Consider the following 19,906-nt stretch of genomic DNA (forward strand, 5'->3'; position numbering starts at 1 on the left):
GTGTTTTTGGCATTTGCATTATTTAAACTTGATCTTGTTAGAAAGACTTTACAAAATTAGACAATTCAAATCGACTAATTTTTTTTTTTTTTAATTCACTTACATAAACAATTTGTCCATTGCCCAGTATTTAAAGAGAGAATATATTATTTAGTGCAGGGATGTCAAATTGGCTCTGGGGCTAGATCAGTAAACTCAAATTTTTGTTATTAAGTACTACGCTTTATCATTCAGTCTGGATTAATTATTTACCCTACATATTATAATCATAGATGAAGAGGGATCTTTTCTAAACCCAACACATTCACAAACAATGGGAGAAAGGATTTTCATGATTGGCATTTCATGTGTTTACTGGTTCATTTTAACAGTTGTGTAAATAGTTTTACACGTGAACCAACTCACCAAGCTACATGAACCAAACACTGCCCTCTGGTGGCTGGAGAGAGTTTTTAGATTGTATTTATTGAAATGTAATATTTAGTGCCTCCTAGTAGTACAAAAAACGTTCAGAAAAATCATACTTAGAAAATATACATGACCTATCACAGCAATGTTATTTAAAAAAAAAAGGTAGAGAAATGTAATTTTTTTACACAGTGGAATCCCCTTTTAGGTTCCGGCGTGTTAGTCTGTCAGGATGCCGCCATGCTGTGCACTGAGGCACTGGCCCTCGCCCACACTAGACAACATAGTGCCACCTAGTGATCGAACAATATACTTTGGGGCTTGAAAAAAAAAAGAGATTTAGACCGATTAATTTAATTAATAAAAAAAATACATTATCATATAAATGTGAATTTTTAAATACTCATCGGTAAAAATATTTGCACTTAAAAATCCATCCATTTTCTGCACCGCTTATCCTCAGTAGGATCGTGGGGGTGCTGGAGCCCATCAGGCAGTGGGCAGGGGACACCCTGAACTGTTTGCTAGCCAGTCGGAGGGCACACAGAGACACACAACTCACTCGCTCATTCTCACCTAGGGACAATTTGGAACAGGCACTTAACCTGACATGCATGTTTTTGGAATGTGGGAGGAATCCGAAGTGCCCAGAGGAAACCCTTGCAGGCACGGGGAGAACATGCAAACTCCACAGAGGAAGGTTTGAACCCACGACCTCAGAACTGTGCCACACACGCACTAACCACTTCGCTGCTGTGCTGCTATTTGCACTTATCTTACATAAAATTAGCCTCTCCTAGAGGAAGCGGACATAAGTGGGGCGGCAGTAGCTCAGGAAATGTCCTTGGGTAAGACACTGAACCCCTAACACCCCCAATAAGCAGGTTAGCGTCTAACATGGCCGCAATACAAGGCCGCTATTGGGAAATGTGGAGCACATTGTAAAGCGCTTTGGGAAGTTATTGACTTGAAAAGCGCTATATAAATGCAGATCATTTCAGATCATTTCATTTCAAGTAGTCGCAGCAATAATCTTGCTGCTACGGGTACCCAAATCTCCACTAAAGGCTGTCTTAAAAATAAAACTGAAGAAAAATGGTGCAGATTGCTCCGTGTTATATGTCGAAGTGTCCTTAGGCAAGACACTGAATCCCTAATGCCCCCAATAAGGTAGGCACCTTGCATGGCTGACTCCCTATTGGTGTGTGAGTGTGTGTGTGAATGGGTAAGTGTGAAGCACATTGTAAAGCGCTTTGGGAGGTCTTCATTTGACTTGAAAAGCGCTATATAAATGCAGACCGTTTACCATTTTGAGTCTCCATAGTTTGTATTCTTTCTTGTGTGTTTTAGCACTCGTTTTCGGTTGCACAGCACAATCCAGCGACATCTAGTGGTAAAATAATACACATTGACTCTTAAATGTGCGGTTTCAATACAGTTGCAAGGAGTAACCGAGCAGAACAGAAGGCTGAGACGTTTCAAATGTCAAGATTCCCACAGGAGTGAGAATGGGATCCATTTGATTTAATTTTCTAAAACAAATACAATTTCTCTATCATCATCATTATCATCATTATTATTATTATTATTATTATTATTTGTAAATTCTTTACGTTATGATCTCGTATGTACACATAAAATTAAGTGCCATCCCTTACCTCTAGAGGGCAGTAAATTAAATTAACTTGTGTATAACGGGCGTGCCTCAATTTACTTCCGGTTTACCGAGGGCCGGGTTTTTTTTGTTGTGGGTATCGCGTGCGGTACAAAATAGATTTCGGGCTTTAGTTCAAATTGAATAAAAACTTTTGTTTTCTATTTTTTGAATTTTTGACATATTCGTGCAGCGTCTGGCATCACAATGACTGAGGTAAAATGAACCTTTAATGCTTTCCGTGGCTTTTTATGTGTAGCACACGCTCAGACGAAAGGGCCCCGACTAATAGCTGGATAAATTCTCTGCTTCCCATTCGCTTATTTTGTGCTTCGTAGACTCTTTATATTTTCAATTCACAACTAGTTAAGATCAACAAAAACATAGTACCAGAAAATATCCAAATATTATTCACTCGGAAAGAGGGAAATGTATAACTTCAGGGGTTGTAGTAAATTCAAAACCCTAAGTGAGAACTACCAGGAAAAGTATGTGTGTGTCTGTGTGTGGAGTCAAACTTTGGAACAATTTACAAGACGAGATCAAACAATGTCCAACTATTCACGTGTTGAAATTTAAATACAAAAAAACATTACTGGCAGAATACAGAGATGAAGAAAATGGGGTATGAGTGATACGAGAGAATGGAAATACTGCGTTTACAACTATAGTTAACTATTTTGTTATTGTTACTATTATTATATCATAACTGTAATTATTGCTATTGTTATTACCATTGGTGTCACAATGATATTTAGTGACTAGTAGCATTATAACGTTAATAGATGGGTACTACGATGATTAGTGTATAAAATATGTGACTATTGTTATTATTATAGTTATTGATATCTGAACTATGTAATATGTATATCCGTGAGATTGTGTTATATTTAGACACAAAAGAGGAGCTATTTATAAAATGTAATTAATAGGGAAGATGAAGGGGAAGGGAAAATAAGCGTCTGCTTCTTACTACCCCTTTTTGAACATGTTATGTTAACATTATTTTTGTTGTTGAGTCATTGTTTTTGTCCTGTTTTTATCTTATAATGTTAGAAATAAAGTTTTCGTTCATTCCATGTTAGTAAAGATATATAAAGATATATAAAAAATCTCTTCTATGTGTGTACACAGGACGTCCAGAAGCACTCTGTCCACACGCTGGTCTTTCGTTCACTGAAGAGAACTCATGACATGTTTGTGTCGGACCAAGCCAAGTATATTGCTTTTGACGATAAAAGGTAATTCAAAGTTTTTTATTTTTTTGTGAATGCAAAGACAAAACGTTCAACTTTCTGAAGAGAATGAAATCTGTAGTTTTAAGATCGAACTGAGAAAGTGTCTTGAGACTTCTGCCCAAGGGTCATTCAAGTAAGTTAGAATTGGAATTGTCTACATTGTCATTTATAACAGCAACGTAGTACAATGTTTGCAACGATATTAGACATGACAGTCATGCCGTGCCGAAGACTTTAAAATAAAATTAAAAGAATTTCAGAGTATATATATGGAAAAACTATTTCAAGTTTTGCATGGAGACTGGTTTAAGTTGTAATAATAGTGCAATGAAAAATAGTGCAATTACATTTAGCAGCAATAATAGATTAAAAATGAAGGTGTTTAAGATATAAAGTAGCAGGTCTGACATTTCCTACTTTAACCTTATTATTTGAATTTACAATTTAATTAAGGTTTTGCACATTTACACTTGCAGTCACAAGTTGAAGATGGCTGTGAAATTAAAAGCCGACTATGATGCCGTCCTCCACATGCCGGTTGTCAAGGAAACCAGAGAGCGAGCGCCTGTTAGTACCATGCAGCTTCAGTTGGGCTACACTCAACCAGGTAACTTAGAATGATTAGGAATTGGATGCATTTGAAGATTAGTCTGTATTGTATTTTGTGAATTTTATTTTGCAACCTAGTGCCCAATGACCCAGAGTATGTAATCACCGGAACACATGCCTACCCATCTGGACCTGGTAAGTTTTGGCTTTGCTTGATATTCTCTTAATTCTCTTAATAAAAAGCAAACACAGTGCCACCTTGACTTGATCTACGGTGTCAAAGTCAAACGGATTGAAGGGCCATACAAAAATTAAGCTATAAGTCGAAGTCCAGACTGATTACAGGTTTATTTTTGTATTTTATTTTGTGACTAATAGTTAATTGGACCTTCTGAAAAGCTAACAAATAATATATTTCAATATGATTAGATCAACAAAGCAATATTTCCTTTTGCTCCTATCAGTAATTTTTTATTTTAAGCAGGCACAAAGGCAAATTTTCGTGATATAAAAATTCCCATTAAATGAACGAAGCTGATATTTTTCAGGAACGATCAGGGGCGATTTATATGTCGCAAAAGTGGGGTTCAAATCACTTAATAGGAACAAATAATTGCAATGTTCTATCATTCACTTCGCAACATCAAATTAAAGTGCAAGGTGAAGTAATGTACTATGAAAACAAATGCACAACAATTCCTAATGTGTGATACAATAATGAATCAAGATCATCTCACGGGCTGGAAAAAACCTTCTAAGGTGCCAGATATGGCCCGAAAGCCTTGACTTTGACATTAGTACTGAAAATAATCTAATCGATTTTTTTTTTCCCCCCCGTATATTTTTCCCCAAAATATCATGCAACAGTTTTAAAACGGCTAGATTTAACTTATGACACAGAGGCATAGTTGTTACTATATTCCAACTTTCCTGAGTGTTTTCAGTTTTATTTATTGAAATTTTACTTAAAAAAAACTCAAAAAGCAAGACCAATGTGATGTCAAATTCAAGTTTTTCTCGTAAAAAGGGAAAACACCGTTCACTGCACTTCCTATAGAGATTATGCTAACGATTCTTCTTGTCTTGTCTGATTTTGCACCAAGGAAACATTTTTTTTTTTACCATTATTGTTCACAAACCGGCTGTTTTTAATTGAGCTAGTCTGATTTGAATCTTTGTGCTACGTTTCATTGTTTGCCTGCTTTGCAATTCTTACTCACTTAAACAAAATTAAATGTTAAGGTGTGGCGCTGACCGCTGACACCAAGCTTCACAGGAACCCTAGCGAAGCTGGTGTCCACTCGATGGCATTGGCACTGCCGGCATCCCAGACTACGTGAGTCCTGCATCACTTTTTCCCATACAAAATAAATATCTTAAATTCCGGACCACAAGTCGCCACTTTTAGCTACACTTTAAACACTGCGGCTTTAACTGGTGCGGATCATTCTTTTTTCTTGTTTTTTTTTCCATTATATTTTCCCAACACTATTGGACAATTGAATTGTATGAATCACAAATTCCGTTATTGAAAATCTGTCACTTGTATTAACCCTCATCAAACATGGAAAATACTAAAAGTAAAGCAATATGATGCGTTGTTTGAGTTAAAAGCGATCACTCTGGCAGTTGAAGAAGAAAATCGAGCTGCTGCCTATAAACTTGGCATGAATAAATCAACACTGAGAAAGTGGAGGCGCCAACAGCAAGAACTATGTATTCATAAAATACTTAACAGGAGCAAAACGTCCTCACGATATTAAATCATGAAGTTATACACATAAATGGAACAGCTGTGGAAGTTCTCTATCAAAAACGCTTCTGTTCTCTTTCCGTTTGAGAATCATTGTCAAGTCGCTGGAATTTCTTTTAATCCTCAAGGAACGGTGACAAGCTAATGCAGTTTGGTCCGTTACTGCGGAGACCACAAATGAAAACAGCACATAAACATGTCTATTTTGCAATCTGGCACTATTCTCCACAGTATGGTTGCTCTGGCACTTTCATCTCTACACATAGGACTCACATTTTATGCAGCTCTTAATTGGCACAGAACGTGTAGTGTTCCTCACCACAATAATGCAGAAATGTTGCAAAATATTCCACGCGCTGGGGTACTCAAATTCAGTCTCAAAGTTGCCCAATTTGGCTCATTTTCTCCAGAGCTGTGTTGTCATACGATGAACACAAGACTTTTAAAATGGCGAATCCCATTCACACAACATATGAGGCAGCTCTGATACAGACAGCGATTGTAGAGAACAGTGATTGCATACTGATCTTTTCCGCTTGGAGAAATTTGAACTTTGCTCTCCCAGTCACTGGAGATCTTGTGAATGTTTGTCCGAGTTTCGTGCTTTGACCTCCAAAAGCTGATGAGGTTAGTTGCAGTTAAAGCCTACGTTCCTTTGCCTTCTCCTCCTTTTATGTCGGCAAATGTGGCGTTTTGTTTGCGTTTTTCGCCTCGTGTCTCGCGGTTGGTATAATAATTTCTGGCTAGTTCCCCATAGCGTTGAAGCAGCCAATGGCTTTCGTTTTCATTTTAACATTTAACAACTGGCTAGCCTGCCGTGTTTATCGGTTTGTCTTTACTGCGGTAGCTGTTTTTCAATTGCTGGTTCTTGGTCAGCCTGGCTGCTCATTGCGTGTTTCTGGTCGACCAGCGTCACGTTTTTCACCAAGGCAGAGGCCGCCTTTCGTTGATCGTCTCTGTTGATCCCTTTAAGCTCTCCATGTTTTTTGCCAGTTAGCCCCATTTGGCTGCTTGCAATTTGTTGTAACACCACTGCATCCATCTGCCACCAACACCTAGGAATTCTCCACAAAAACGACCAAAACTTGGCTTTGAAACACTTGCAACCCCTTTGACAAATTAACACTTAAACCAATACGATGATTTGCTTGCTTGAAATGGGAATATACCAATAAAATATATAGATCTATCTATCAACCTTGGTCATATTCCTCAAGAGGGGTGATCAACAGGAAGACAAACACATATAAAAAAAAGGGAAAAAGTAATAAACACACACAACATTTTTTTTGACCATGGCCAACCTAATTGCCCAAACAAGTTAAGCACCTCGGCACCCAAGTTGGTCGTGCTTTCGTCCCTCCAGATGAAACGGGACACAAGAAAGCGGCCATGTCACTCGGGTCAGGGTGACACAACACACTCTTCTGTTCAACAGCAGGGCCCGACAGCTTTCACTGGTTTACCCCTGCCGCATCATACAGGTGCCCTGCCCATCCCTTAGAACACGTCTAAACATCCCACTATCCTTTCACAAAACCTCTCTACTCATTCCTATCACCAACAAGAGCTCTAGCTTCCACTATATTTAGACCTCTTTCCTGCATTGCACTCATGACACCATCCATCCACGTCAATCGCAGCCTTCCTCTTGGTCTCCATCCATTTACTTCTGCTCTGTGATATATATATATATATATATATATATATATATGCCCCGCGACCCTACTGAGGATAAGAGGTGCAGATAATGGATGGATGAAATATATATATATAATGCAAACACCATACAATATTTCCTCACATTTTGTGTGTTATGAAATGTGGGTATCCCTTTAAATTTGAGCATGCAGCTTTTAGTCCGGAATTTGCGGTAATCCTATGTAACCATCTGAAAAAATTCAATTTGGGTGAGTTTTCTAATCAAATGCCGACCTCTAGCCAAGAAGCGAGTCGCACCGCGGCCAGTGTTCCAGAGATCCATCGGCACGCAGGGGCAGCGGAGCGATCTCATCCGCCTTCAACCGCCTTGGTGTGCTCCCGCTTTCAACGCAGTTGCTTTCACGTGGCGCTCTATCTTTCCTTCTTACAATTTTGTAACGTTCCCACAGGCAGTTGTGGAAAGTAGCGGGACCAGGGCTCCATCGCTCCTCAGACGGGCAACCATCATGCCCAAACCTCAGTGGCACCCGCCGTGGAAACTCGTTCGGGTGAGTCTGAAACGTAGGACTTGAGACACTTGTGAATTTTTACATTTGATATTTATGTAATGGTTGTGTATATGACAGGTCATCAGCGGTCACCTTGGCTGGGTGCGCTCCATTGGTGTGGAGCCCGGCAATAATTGGTTCGTCACGGGCTCTGCTGATAGGACCATCAAGGTAACCGATGCTCATTTTTTCTTTTATCTTTTAGAGCGGCACCTTGAGCTATGAAGTGAATTGGTTTTATGTCCATGCTCCATTCTAATAACCAGGCCAAAGTTGCATTGATCTCTAATGTAAGGTGGGGTATTTAATGACTTTTTTTCCTTTCGTTTGCCTAAAAAAAAGAACTCACAAGTTTGGCTGTGCATCATACACTAGGTTTTTATATATATATCTGTCATCTCTCATTAGCTGCACCGCTTATCCTCAGTGGGGTCGCGGGAGTGCTGGAGCCCATCCCAGCAATCATTGGGCAGTGGGCAAAGTATATATAAATATATATATATATATATATATATATATATATATATATATATAATATTTGTTTTTATGATATCAATAATAATAAAACATTTTGCACCAATTTCTTTAATAATTAAAACAAACACATGAAATATAAATTGAAGTATTCACAGATGTACCTTAAAAAATGATAAAATGCAAAAAATATTAACTATTTTCAATTCCATTTGAACCAATTTGGGCACATATCTCTGAAAATATCAATTAAAACAAGGAAAACAAAGCAAAAGATCAACATTCTCTAAGATTGAATGCATTGTGCTTCGTAGCAATCAATATCATTAGAATGAGTCCAAATTTGGCTCATTTTTCTGCCTTTTAAACATACAATGTACATACAGTTATAGGTAACATGCCACTCAGTAGCCTAGATGGTAGTGTGCCCGCTTTGAGACTGGGAGGTCGCTGGTCCGCGCCTCGGCCGAGACATACCTAATTGGTATAATGGCGGCGCCCTCTGTTGGCTGCGGCTGCATCGACTCGCTACAACGGGTCAGGTGTATCGACATTTCGTTCTGTGTACATTGTTACAAAGAATGACAATACAAAGGAAATTATTATTATTATTATTATTATTTGGTTTTACCACTAAATCTAAATTTAGAAAAAAACAATATGTTTACCACAAGAGGGCACTAGAAGACTAAGACATAATTTTGTACAAAATGTTACCATATATAAAAAAATCTTCATTCAATTATCCACAATACGTTTCATACGTAGGTACAATATCGTCCAAAGCAACAATACGAGAATTTGCACTGAGCTTTTGAAAGTTTGCTTTTGAACTTCTGTCGAAGTTCTGCATTTCTCTTTGTTTGTTTTTTAGGAACAAACAATCAACATGCTAAACATAAGCGGGCACTCGAAAAACAAAACACTATACAGTATATCTCTCAAAGGAAGAACAGTTAACATATGCAGTATTATTTATTTGTAAGTACCGAATTTTCCAGGACTATAAATGGCATTTTTTTACCCAAAGTTTGCTGGGGTTGCGACTTCTACTCCAATGAGACTTGTATGTGAAAGTATTTACACATTTTTTATTTTTTATTATCGTAACTGCATATAACTTCACATGTAATTTTCACATTAAACCGCAAGAAAGGTGCTCTAGGCTTGTGTTCATAATTTAACCTGGGGTGCAGAGTAAAAGCGGAAGGAGGAAGCTGCTTTTCGTCCCGAGTTGGAGTTGTGTGCCGGTAAAAGTGACACTGAGGATGAATATTTGATTGGATTTTGTGATTTGGGTGAAGCTGATAGTTTGGTAGGCATTTTCTGAGTAATCCGTTACGTCGTTACTGACAAGCGTGTCCCAAGATATGCAGGTACACATAACGTTGGTAGACCGTGGTTTCTGTTCTAATTTTATTTTAAATTGCCTTTCAAGATGTCATGTATTTTTTGGTCTTTATTTTTATCAAATAAATTCCCCCCAAGGATGCGATTTATACTCCGAGTCTGACTTCTACATGTTTTTCCTTCTTAATTATGCATTTTTTGGCTGGTGCGACTTATACTCCGGGGAGACTTATAGTCCGGAAAATAATTATTTCAACCATTTACCAAGTGAACCAGATTATCAGGCGAACTTTCAATTTTCTGGCCAATTTTGTGTTTGCGGGCGCGCCTTGTAATCCGTAAAATATGGCATATAAAAATCAGATTCCCTTATCGGAAAAAGATTGTTCCAATTGTCACTCGTTGTGGTGGTAAAATGTGTTGGGATGTTTTACTGCACAGATCTGGGACCTTATTACGGGCAGACTGAAGCTGTCGCTGACCGGCCACATCAGCACTGTGCGCGGAGTGGCGGTCAGCAGTCGCAGTCCCTACTTGTTCTCCTGTGGCGAGGACAAGCAAGTCAAGTGCTGGGATTTGGAGTACAACAAGGTAGGTGGCATTTTCTGTGGATGTTAAGTAGGTGGGCCATACTGGAAATGTTTGTGTCAATCCAATCCAAAGAAATAGGGTTTGTATTAGTATTGATCGATACGGTGTTGATACTTTTTGCTTGGAAAGGTCACGATCATGGGATAATAGAACCCGCCCCTTAAATTACAGTAGTTCATAATTACAGATGCTGCGACTTAAGAACGAGACGAACAGACGATCGTTCATAAGTTGAATTTGTTTGTAAGTTTCTTCACTGCTATATTTTGTATGTTTAAGGTTTATAGAAGTATGTTTAAGGCTTGTATATGTAACCTGTATTTTTTGTATGAAAAAATAAACATTTCTTAAATTAATATGCTCTATATTGATAAATAAAGTTAAGTTTCAAGAGGTCATCCTCTGTTATAGAGAGTGGCCGAAAAAAGCAATCCAACCATTTCCTCAACCGCATCAAGCTTTCTTATTCCACTTTCATTTCAAAAGAAACGGCTCACCTCCCTACACTTTCCACCAACCATATTGAATGGATGCACGTGATATTAAACAATAAAAATGCCAAAGTTCTTAATGCACTGGAGATGGTGTAGACATAGTATAGACAGTACTATATAAGCAACCTGAATTGTTTTGTACTATAAAATAAACATTTCATAAAATAATGTGTTGTATAAAGATAAATAAAGAAAAATTGAACTTACTTTTGGAACATAAGCTTCAAGAGGTCCCCCTGTGTGTTAGAGAGTGGCCGAAAAAAAGCGATCCAACCATTTTCCCAACCGCATCAAGCTTTCTTATTCCACTTTCATTTCAAAAGAAACAGCTTGCCTCTTATTCACGCTTTAACAACCATGTTGAATGGATGCACAAGATATTAAATTATAAAAATGTCAACGTTCTTAGCGCGCTGGAGATACAGTATAGAATGTTTACCCACAAACTAGGAAGAGGAAGCAGATTTTTTTTACTTCCTGGTGGATGCTGTGTGACCTCTCGCAGCGCCACATGCTTGTAGCGACGGGAAGGAGCACTACAGTACAGTCCTCTACTCGGAAAAAGGTGCCCACGATACAAAATCTAACTTACAGCAATGTCCGGATATTTTTCAACATCCCGAAAAAAATGTTGGTACCTACCATTTCGCGCAAGTCGAATGGTCGTAAGTAGGGGGAGCGTCTGTATGATAACACAAATAAAATACAAAGAAGAAATGTTTCTTTAGAGAGCTACAATGCAAACTTAAACAGTAAAAGAAAACTTTATTACTACAAAAACAAAAGTCAATAGTCAAACAAAAAAAGTAGCAAGGTAACGAAAATACAAATACTGTAAGCCCTGGTTTTGCTACTTAGTTGGTTTTTATTTTGTATTGTGTTCTGCCTTCTGATTGGCTACCCAATCACTCCGCCCCTTTTATGTCTTTTCAATTTTGAGTTTTTCTAAAAACCAACATCAACAAAAATGCTCTGGACTGGCAAAAACACCCAAAGGCAGATGAAGATGCCTTCTATCACCGAATAAATGGGACTTTTTGCCATTCTGAAGGAACGTTAAAACATTTTTACGCCACATTTTGGTTTTTCCAATAATGTCCACATGATGGAGACAGAATATCGTCTTAAGTAAAAACGTGACTTGTGTCCAGCATCAATAGTTCAATAGATTACTTTGATTGGGGTATTCCGACATACGAGTATTACATTGCACAATACACATTGCATCACTTGTGGCTTACATATTTTTGATGAAAAACAAAGATTTTAATTTGTCAAACCAAAAAAGCAGCAACGTAACTAAAATACAAATATTGTTTAACAATATTAACAAGAGAACTTAAATACCTGCCGTTGGACATGACAAAAAAGTCAGTCGTGGAAATTAAGTGTAAACACAATTAGATCGAAATTGAAAGTTATGCATAATTTTCATACCTGTCAACTTCCACGGCTCCATGCCCGTACAAACTGTCGTATTTTCCCGTACAAAATACAAAATAATCGTACACCATATATTTATTTTTTTCCGAATGATGCATGATGGGAAATCCCCAGGCGGCAGACGCATGCGATTGACAAATTTGCGTTTTTCCGTACAATGCATTAAAATGCAAAAAAAACGTATTTTGTTCGCCAAAACCGTACAGGTTGACGGGTATGAATCATATGACCAACTAACATTATAATGGTGATGATTGAAACGGGAAGACGCTATCGATACCAAGACAATGGTATTGATTGCTCGTTATTGATAATATGGGTGCTTGGATCCATCCACCGACACTTACTTTTAAGTGCTGCCACATTTACTGACTGCACCCGTTCGTAATATCGCCTTCATCTTTGCGCCGGGCTGTTTTTTTCTTTTGGGCGGGATGTTTCCTGATTCTTTGCCACCCGGCAGGTTATCCGCCACTACCACGGTCATCTGAGCGCCGTGTACGGCCTGGACCTGCACCCTACCATTGACGTGCTGGTGACTTGCAGCCGAGATGCCACGGCCAGGGTAAGCCCCGCCTCCGCTGCCATTCGAAAGCCCTTTCTCCTCAAACTGGTGCAAAAGTTGTGTTTATTTCGCATAGGTCTGGGACATCCGCTCCAAAGCTAATGCGCATACGCTTACCGGGCACAGCAATACGGTGGCTACCGTACGGTGTCAGGCTGCAGAGCCACAAGTCATTACTGGTAAGAGAATATGGAGGAGAGAACCTCTAATGACAAATCGTCTTTCCCAAGAATCTCAGTCCTGATCAATGTGTTTTGACCTTGCGCAGGGAGCCACGACTCCACTATCAGGTTGTGGGATTTAATTGCTGGCAAAACGAGAGCGACGCTGACCAACCACAAGAAGTCCGTCAGGAGTGTCGTGCTCCATCCTTCACAGTAAGTTTTCATATCAATCGTGGTATTTTTTATAAAGATTCAACCACTGTGGGATTTTCAGGGCCGATGCAGATACTTATGTATTACGATGAGGCAGATAACCGATATTTGGAACTAATATTCTTTTTCTGCGAAAGCTTAAAAAACTAGCATAAGACATTTTTTAATCATGCAAAAAGAAACAAAGAATGTTTATTGTAAATGTAAATAAATCTTGAATAGCTTTCTGAAACATTTTGCAGTAAATAAATTAAAATTTCAACACAACTCATCTTTCTCTTAGACCAAAAACTAACAGTGCAGGAAATGAGTTTAGGCTAAGCAGCAAAGTAAATAAAAATCAATAAGTAAAAATGTCATTACAACCAACAACTTAAATTAACGTAAAACAAAGAGTGCATCGAAATTTTAACGGAGCTAGCGAATCGAAAAGTTTGAGCACTCCTGTTTTAGAGCCAGATTGACAAACTAATGTTATGGTAACAGCTAATCAATCACTCAGCCTCCCACTTTAGCGTGCTTTTTATGCTCTCTCTCAATCACAAATGCCTGATTGGCCAACTAATGTTACGCTAAGAGCTAATATATCAATCTCCATTTGAACTTGCTTCCCTAAAAAATGTAACTACTTTTTTATGCTGGAATTTGATAATCACACGCTTTTCTACCTCAGACTTTTTCAAATCTGAATATTATCAGGGGTCTTGATTCATAGGCATGTCGGTACTCTATCGTTATTCTTCCTGCTTCAGTGGCTCCGCCCAGGTCACTCATCCAACCAGAAGGCACGGAGTGGGTAGCATTTTGAGAATTGCACGTAAAATTAAAAATTGCAAATATATTTGTGCACCTGCAAAATACATGATTAACACTGCATTTCTTTCTTTTAATGGTTCTGGAAAAAAAGGAAATTTGGCCTTGAAGGTGCTTGAATTTGGCCATGAATAAGGCGTACGAACACTGAAACGAAGATATCAAGCTGAAATCAAATCAACACGCATGCTCGTCCACTACAATGTTTTATCTGTCGCCTACCAGATACACATTTGCCTCCGGCTCTGCCGACAACATCAAGCAGTGGATGTTCCCAGACGGCAAATTCATCCAAAACCTCTCGGGGCACAACGCCATTATCAACACCCTGGCCGTCAATAATAGGGGCGTCCTCGTATCAGGAGGTACTTGCTTCGAATAGTTTATCATATCCCGCCCCCAATGTATTTTTGTTTTAATCCTCCCGATTCTCTCTGTTTAGCCGACAACGGGACCATCCACATGTGGGACTGGAGAACAGGCTACAACTTCCAGCGAATCCACGCCGCCGTGCAGCCCGGCTCCCTGGACAGCGAGTCGGGCATCTTCGCTTGCGTCTTCGATAACACGGGAACTTATCTGATTACGGCCGAAGCAGACAAGACCATCAAATTGTACAGAGAGGACGACACCGCTGTATGTATTTCTTGTGTCTTGTGTATTCTTGATGGAGTTTGTCTGTGCTCACTCTGCTATGCGGTTGCTCGTGTCTTGCAGACTGAAGAGAGCCATCCCGTCAACTGGAAACCGGAAATCTTGAAGAGAAAAAGATTCTAATTCCATCGAAAGACCACAAACAGGCCAATATATTTTTGTTTTCGATTGCAGCGGCAATGCTAAGGAAACTTGAAAATTGAATTCTTTTCTTTTTTTACACTTGTCAAAGAGCTTTGTACCTTAAAGGCGGTGTCCGTAACCACACCATGTTGTACTGGCTCCATCTTCTGGCTAAAAATCATCATTGCAGCTTATTTTGTTGCGTGTGCAAGTATGTGAAATTCTTAGATGCACTCAAATAAACTCCCTCTTTTTCATCTTTGTTGGGGTTTGGGTTGGCATTTGGACTGTATTTGAAAGAGTCTTTTTTTTACTTTCACCATTTTCATCTAAGAAGAAAATACAAACACCAACACACGCGTGAAATAACTCGCCTCATTCCCCCCTGCCTCCTCAGCGCACTGGTAGGGAGAGCTATTGAATTGCTTCTGATCTATGGAGGAACAAAGCTGCCTAAATAAAAATAAATGCAAAAATAAATACCTACAAATATATGCTATATAAATAAATGAACAAATAATACCCAAATATATTATATAAATGCAATCCATTCATTTATTTATGCATTTTGTCATTTATCTATTTCAGTATTTAGTTTTTGAGTATTTTGTCACAATATTCAAACAAGAAGGCGGCCCACTTGCTTGAGCTTTTCACTTATTGGTTAGTCAGTGATGACCCCCCTCTCCCTCAATCTCCTCCTGGTGGGGGGCACATGCATTGCAGCTCATAAATATATTATCGATCAACCAATAGGTGAGAACGTCAGCCAGAATGAGCTTCCCCCTCATTTGAATACAATTTCGAGGTACCAAAATACACAGCAACAAAAATACAGAAAAAGGGGTTGTTTTACCTTAACTTATAAATGATGTCTATGCGCTGCTATTTTATAACAAAACCATCGATAGATGGTAGGAAATAATAAGTCGTAAAAAATTACTACATGGCTTGACTTGCTGTTTGCTTGCTAATACAACATCACTCCAATAATTAGATTGTTTGGGGCTGAGATTCAGAATCCTCACTATCGCCTTCTGCCATAAGGCAAGAGAATTGCGTGCCTCACTCTGCTTCTGCAGACACTACAGGGTAATTGTACCGATAACAATATTCATGAATTTATTTTTAGGACATTTTGAAAATAACCCTAAATTGTGAAGTTAAATGCGAAAGAACTTTTATACATTTTAAATATGTATTCATGATCACAGACGGGTAAGACACAGCCTTACCCATCTTCCCTATCTGTGAACCGAGTTATAGTAAGGGTTCACTTAAATAGTTGGAAGTTACTTATCCATCTTGTCGCACGAGAGTCCTGATCGGGCCGGAATTTTTGGTATATGGATCGTTGGGCTACTCCAAAAGCTCTGGGAGGAGTTCCCCACGGAATTTTGGCGGAAGAAGATAGATATAATAATAATAATATCTCGGGGGAATATAACTACATTGCCCTGTGCTTACAGCACTTGGCAATGTAGTTGTGCCTTGCTGAAGCAATCACAACTAATTAAAAAAAAAAGTAACAGTACATTGACTGTTCCATTGAGTAAGTTCTGGGACATTTTGTACTTCTAGGAGTATTTTTAAATCCCTATACTTTTTACTTGGGTAGATTTGCTGCATGAAACCCTTGACTTAAATACACTCCATGTAAGTGCACGTCTGTCTCTGCTAAGGCAAATGTAATTTAATTTTGTACTTCTATTTGTTTTATTTGACAATACTTTTTACTTGAGTAGATTTGTGAAGAAGAATCTACTTTTACTCCGCTACATTAGGATACATTAAGCCCGTTGCTTAAATCTCTTCCACAAAGTACGTGTCTTTTAAGGCGGATTTCTTCTGTGTTATATGACGAAGTGTCCTTGGGCAAGACACTGAATCCCTAATGCTCCCAATAAGCAGGTAGGCGCCTGGCATGGCTGACTCCCTATTGGTGTGTGAGTGTGTGTGTGAATTGGTAAGTGTAGAGCACATTGTAAAGCGCTTTGGGAGGTCTTCATTGACTTGAAAAGCGCTATATAAATGAAGGCCATTTACCATTTGTCAGAACCCTTGTTTCTTTTATCTAAATTTTACCAGTGACCAAAACAACCCCCAGGTGAGGCACGTGAGCTGGGTTCGGAACGTTTTTGTACGTCAAGTCATGTTTATTTGTATAGCCCTTAATCACAAAGCGTCTCAAAGGGCTGCACAGACCACATATTATTGCAAACCACAGACAATTATGACACCATCCCCTGATCTAAAACCTACACGAGGACAAGGAAAAACTCAAAAACGTCAACATGTGGAAAATGATGAAACCTTGAAAAGGGACCGCACTGTGCACATTGTAAATAGCTGTAGCCTTACGTGTAATATACATATATATATATATATATATATATATATATATATATATATATATATATATATATTAATCCACAGAGGGTTCACCCAAACAAACCCGAGTACACAGACTTATGATTACACAGACCCGTAATTTCTTGTTGAATGGATGGACTTTGATGATCTGATTACAGTGGAACCTCGCTAGTTTGCGGTTCCACTTTTGCGGGTTCAGAGCTTCGCGGGTCTAAAAATTATATCCTAAATATACCCTAAAGCATTTATTGACTTGACACCATTGAGCGCGAGCTTATGTCAACTGAGGACACGGTGTGGACACTCTTATTGTGAAGGGGAGGGTGAGTTACCGCTTTGCTCTATTTTTTACTTAAGTAATTACTTGGGTGACTACTTTTGACTTCTACTTGAGTCATATTATTCTGAGTAACAGTACTTTTGAGTAGAACAAAATGTGGGCTACCCTGCCCACCTCTGAAATAGAGTAAACCAATCTGCTGAGGCTTCTGGTATAGTTTGTGTGTTAAGAATGAAGGGTTAGACCAGTGTTTTTCAACCAGTGTGCCGTGAGACCTTGTCTAGTGTGCCGCTGGAATATGCCCAATTTTATCTTTCCAAAAAATCAGGCCATTATTCAGTATTTTTGCTAACTTCAGACGAGGAACTGTAATAGTCATCCATATCAGTAGGTGACAGTATATTCTTATATACTTTTTATATACTAATGATCTGCTCATGAGGTAGCATAGTACATTTAATAACTTAATTTGTTTAACAAAGCAGTTTAAGATTGCACAACATATATTTTTTTATTTTCAGTTTTTTTTTTAATACTAATTATCTGCTTATGAGGTAATGTAGTGAAATAGTTGACATAACATTCTCTGTCGGACGGTGTGCCTCTATAAATAAAAGTATACCTTGGTTCAAAAAGGGTTGAAAAACATTGGGTTAGACGAAGCAAAACACCTTGTTTAAAGTCAGACGTAAATATAGAGAAAATGGAACGTTTGTTGTACACTGGATAAAAGCAGGTCCCTATGGTTGTGTTGGTGTGTGGTGCCCCTTGCCATGCCTCCAGCCAAGGGGGTGTCCAAACTACGGCCCGCAGCAAATTCTGAAAATATACAGTGGAACCTCGGTTCTCGACCATAATCCGTTCCAGAACCCTGTTCGAAAACCGATTTGTTCGATCACTGAAAATCGTTTTTCCCATTAAAAGTAATCTAAAATCGTTTGAATCTGTTCCAACACCCTGAATGTTTACCATGAACGTAAACACGAACGATTAACCAAGGCTAATCGTAGGTTTGCGTTATGTTATCTTCCGTACGAAAGATAACACTAACATGAACGTGTAAAAATAAAAAAATCAGGTCGTTTACACGTCATTTAGCACCCGGGTCTCCACCAAAAGTGGTGAATGGTTAAAGGATAAAGAAAAGAATTATGAATAGGATTTCTTACCTTTGTGGTGGTCTGCAGAAGCCATGCTCTATTCCTTCGAAAGAAGGAAAACTCGCACACTTTCTTCATATTTTGCTATTTTTCTTTCTTAAATGCAATAGTTGTATGCACTACTCTTCTTTTTTCACCTGTAGCAACTTTGCTGCTTGCACCGACCTTCTTCGGAGGCATAATTAGGGGGTAAAACACTCCGTTCACCGATATTAAAAGCGAAAGCAAAAAGAAGTGCGCGCGCACGTGATAACAGTTCTTCACGAGGGGTGGGGGCAATCTACACCCGTACACCGCTCAGCATCGCCCCTAGCGTACCGGCGTTCGAACTCCGATTTTTTGAACGAAAAGCGAAGCAAGAATTTCTCGGAATTTTTGGTCGAGAACCGATTTGTTCGAACTGAGAGGCGTTCGAAAACCGAGGTTCCACTGTAGTTGAATATGGCCCGCACATGGCGCTTGAGCTCAACTCTGTTGCCCTTCTCAGTTTTAACACTAGATGGAGCTAGTAACGGAAAAGGTGCTTCTCCACCCATGCATTTAGGATCCCCTTAACTGGAAAACGTTGGAATTGTGTTTTCTTTGCTTATTTAATTAACCTTCTTGTCATTCATTTGAACTGTCATTGAAATTCAAAGTGTATTACTGTGTAATTTATTCTGACGCAAAATAGATTGATTTTTAATTCTAAACCCTATCAGTGCAGATAAACGTAAATTTTGCTACTAAAAATAGGTTAACAATGAAATTAGAGTAGATGACCGGCTATCAACCTGAAAAATAAATAAAATATCCATCCATCCATCCATTATCTGCACCGCTTATCTTCAGTAAGGTCGCGGGGGTGCTGGAGCCCATCCCAGCCTTCTTCGGGCAGTGGGCAGGGGACACCCTGAACTGCTTGCCAGCCAGTCGCAGGGCACACAGGGACAAACAATCCGCTCGCTCATTCACACCTAGGGACAATTTGGACCGGCCAATTAACCTGACATGCATGTTTTTGGAATGTGGGAGGAAACCGAAGTGCCCGGAGGAAACCCACGCAATCCACGGGGAGAACATGCAAACTCCGCACAGGAAGGTTCGATCTCATGACCTCAGAACTGTGCCGCACACGCGCTAACCACTGCGCCGCCATGCTGCCCGAAATCAAACATATTTAACAAAATAAATTTACCACTCCTCAAACCTAAAACAAGTCCAGTAGCTTTTCTTTCCTCTGTCTAACAGCATAGGAGCTACACTCAGGTATTGCTGAAGTTTGTATTCCAGACTGTATCGCTATATACAAAAAATGTAATCAACATTTTTTTTTCTCCTCCTGGCCCTTTTAAAAAATGTTTAAGCCAATGTGGCCCGCCATTCAAAACGTTTCCCCAAACCTGTTGGACAGTATC

General features: G+C 39.0%; 1 protein-coding gene across 1 annotated transcript; it reads left to right on the top strand.

Annotated features, from left to right (window-relative positions):
* The first annotated feature begins 2,132 nt into the window (after positions 1–2,132).
* plrg1 (pleiotropic regulator 1) lies at positions 2,133–14,953 on the top strand. Its single transcript, XM_088355832.1, has 15 exons — positions 2,133–2,278; positions 3,197–3,303; positions 3,777–3,907; positions 3,988–4,044; positions 5,092–5,185; positions 7,544–7,634; positions 7,714–7,812; positions 7,891–7,983; positions 10,078–10,227; positions 12,628–12,729; positions 12,806–12,908; positions 12,998–13,106; positions 14,145–14,284; positions 14,362–14,555; positions 14,637–14,953. The coding sequence occupies exons 1-15, from the start codon at positions 2,270–2,272 to the stop codon at positions 14,694–14,696; spliced, it is 1,539 nt and encodes a 512-aa protein (XP_088211958.1). The 5' UTR covers positions 2,133–2,269; the 3' UTR covers positions 14,697–14,953.
* The last annotated feature ends 4,953 nt before the right edge of the window (positions 14,954–19,906 follow it).

The sequence above is a fragment of the Urocampus carinirostris genome, chromosome 16, assembly GCF_059441175.1.
Source record: "Urocampus carinirostris isolate Australia breed hairy pipefish chromosome 16, RoL_Ucar_1.0, whole genome shotgun sequence".
Classification (NCBI taxonomy): domain Eukaryota; kingdom Metazoa; phylum Chordata; class Actinopteri; order Syngnathiformes; family Syngnathidae; genus Urocampus; species Urocampus carinirostris.

Bases quoted from the DNA above. Each gene is read 5' to 3' on its own strand.
- plrg1 (XM_088355832.1), top strand. The intron at 7,813-7,890 runs GTGAGTCTGAAA...TGTATATGACAG, and splicing joins CGCCGTGGAAACTCGTTCGG to GTCATCAGCGGTCACCTTGG. The intron at 12,909-12,997 runs GTAAGAGAATAT...GACCTTGCGCAG, and splicing joins AGAGCCACAAGTCATTACTG to GGAGCCACGACTCCACTATC.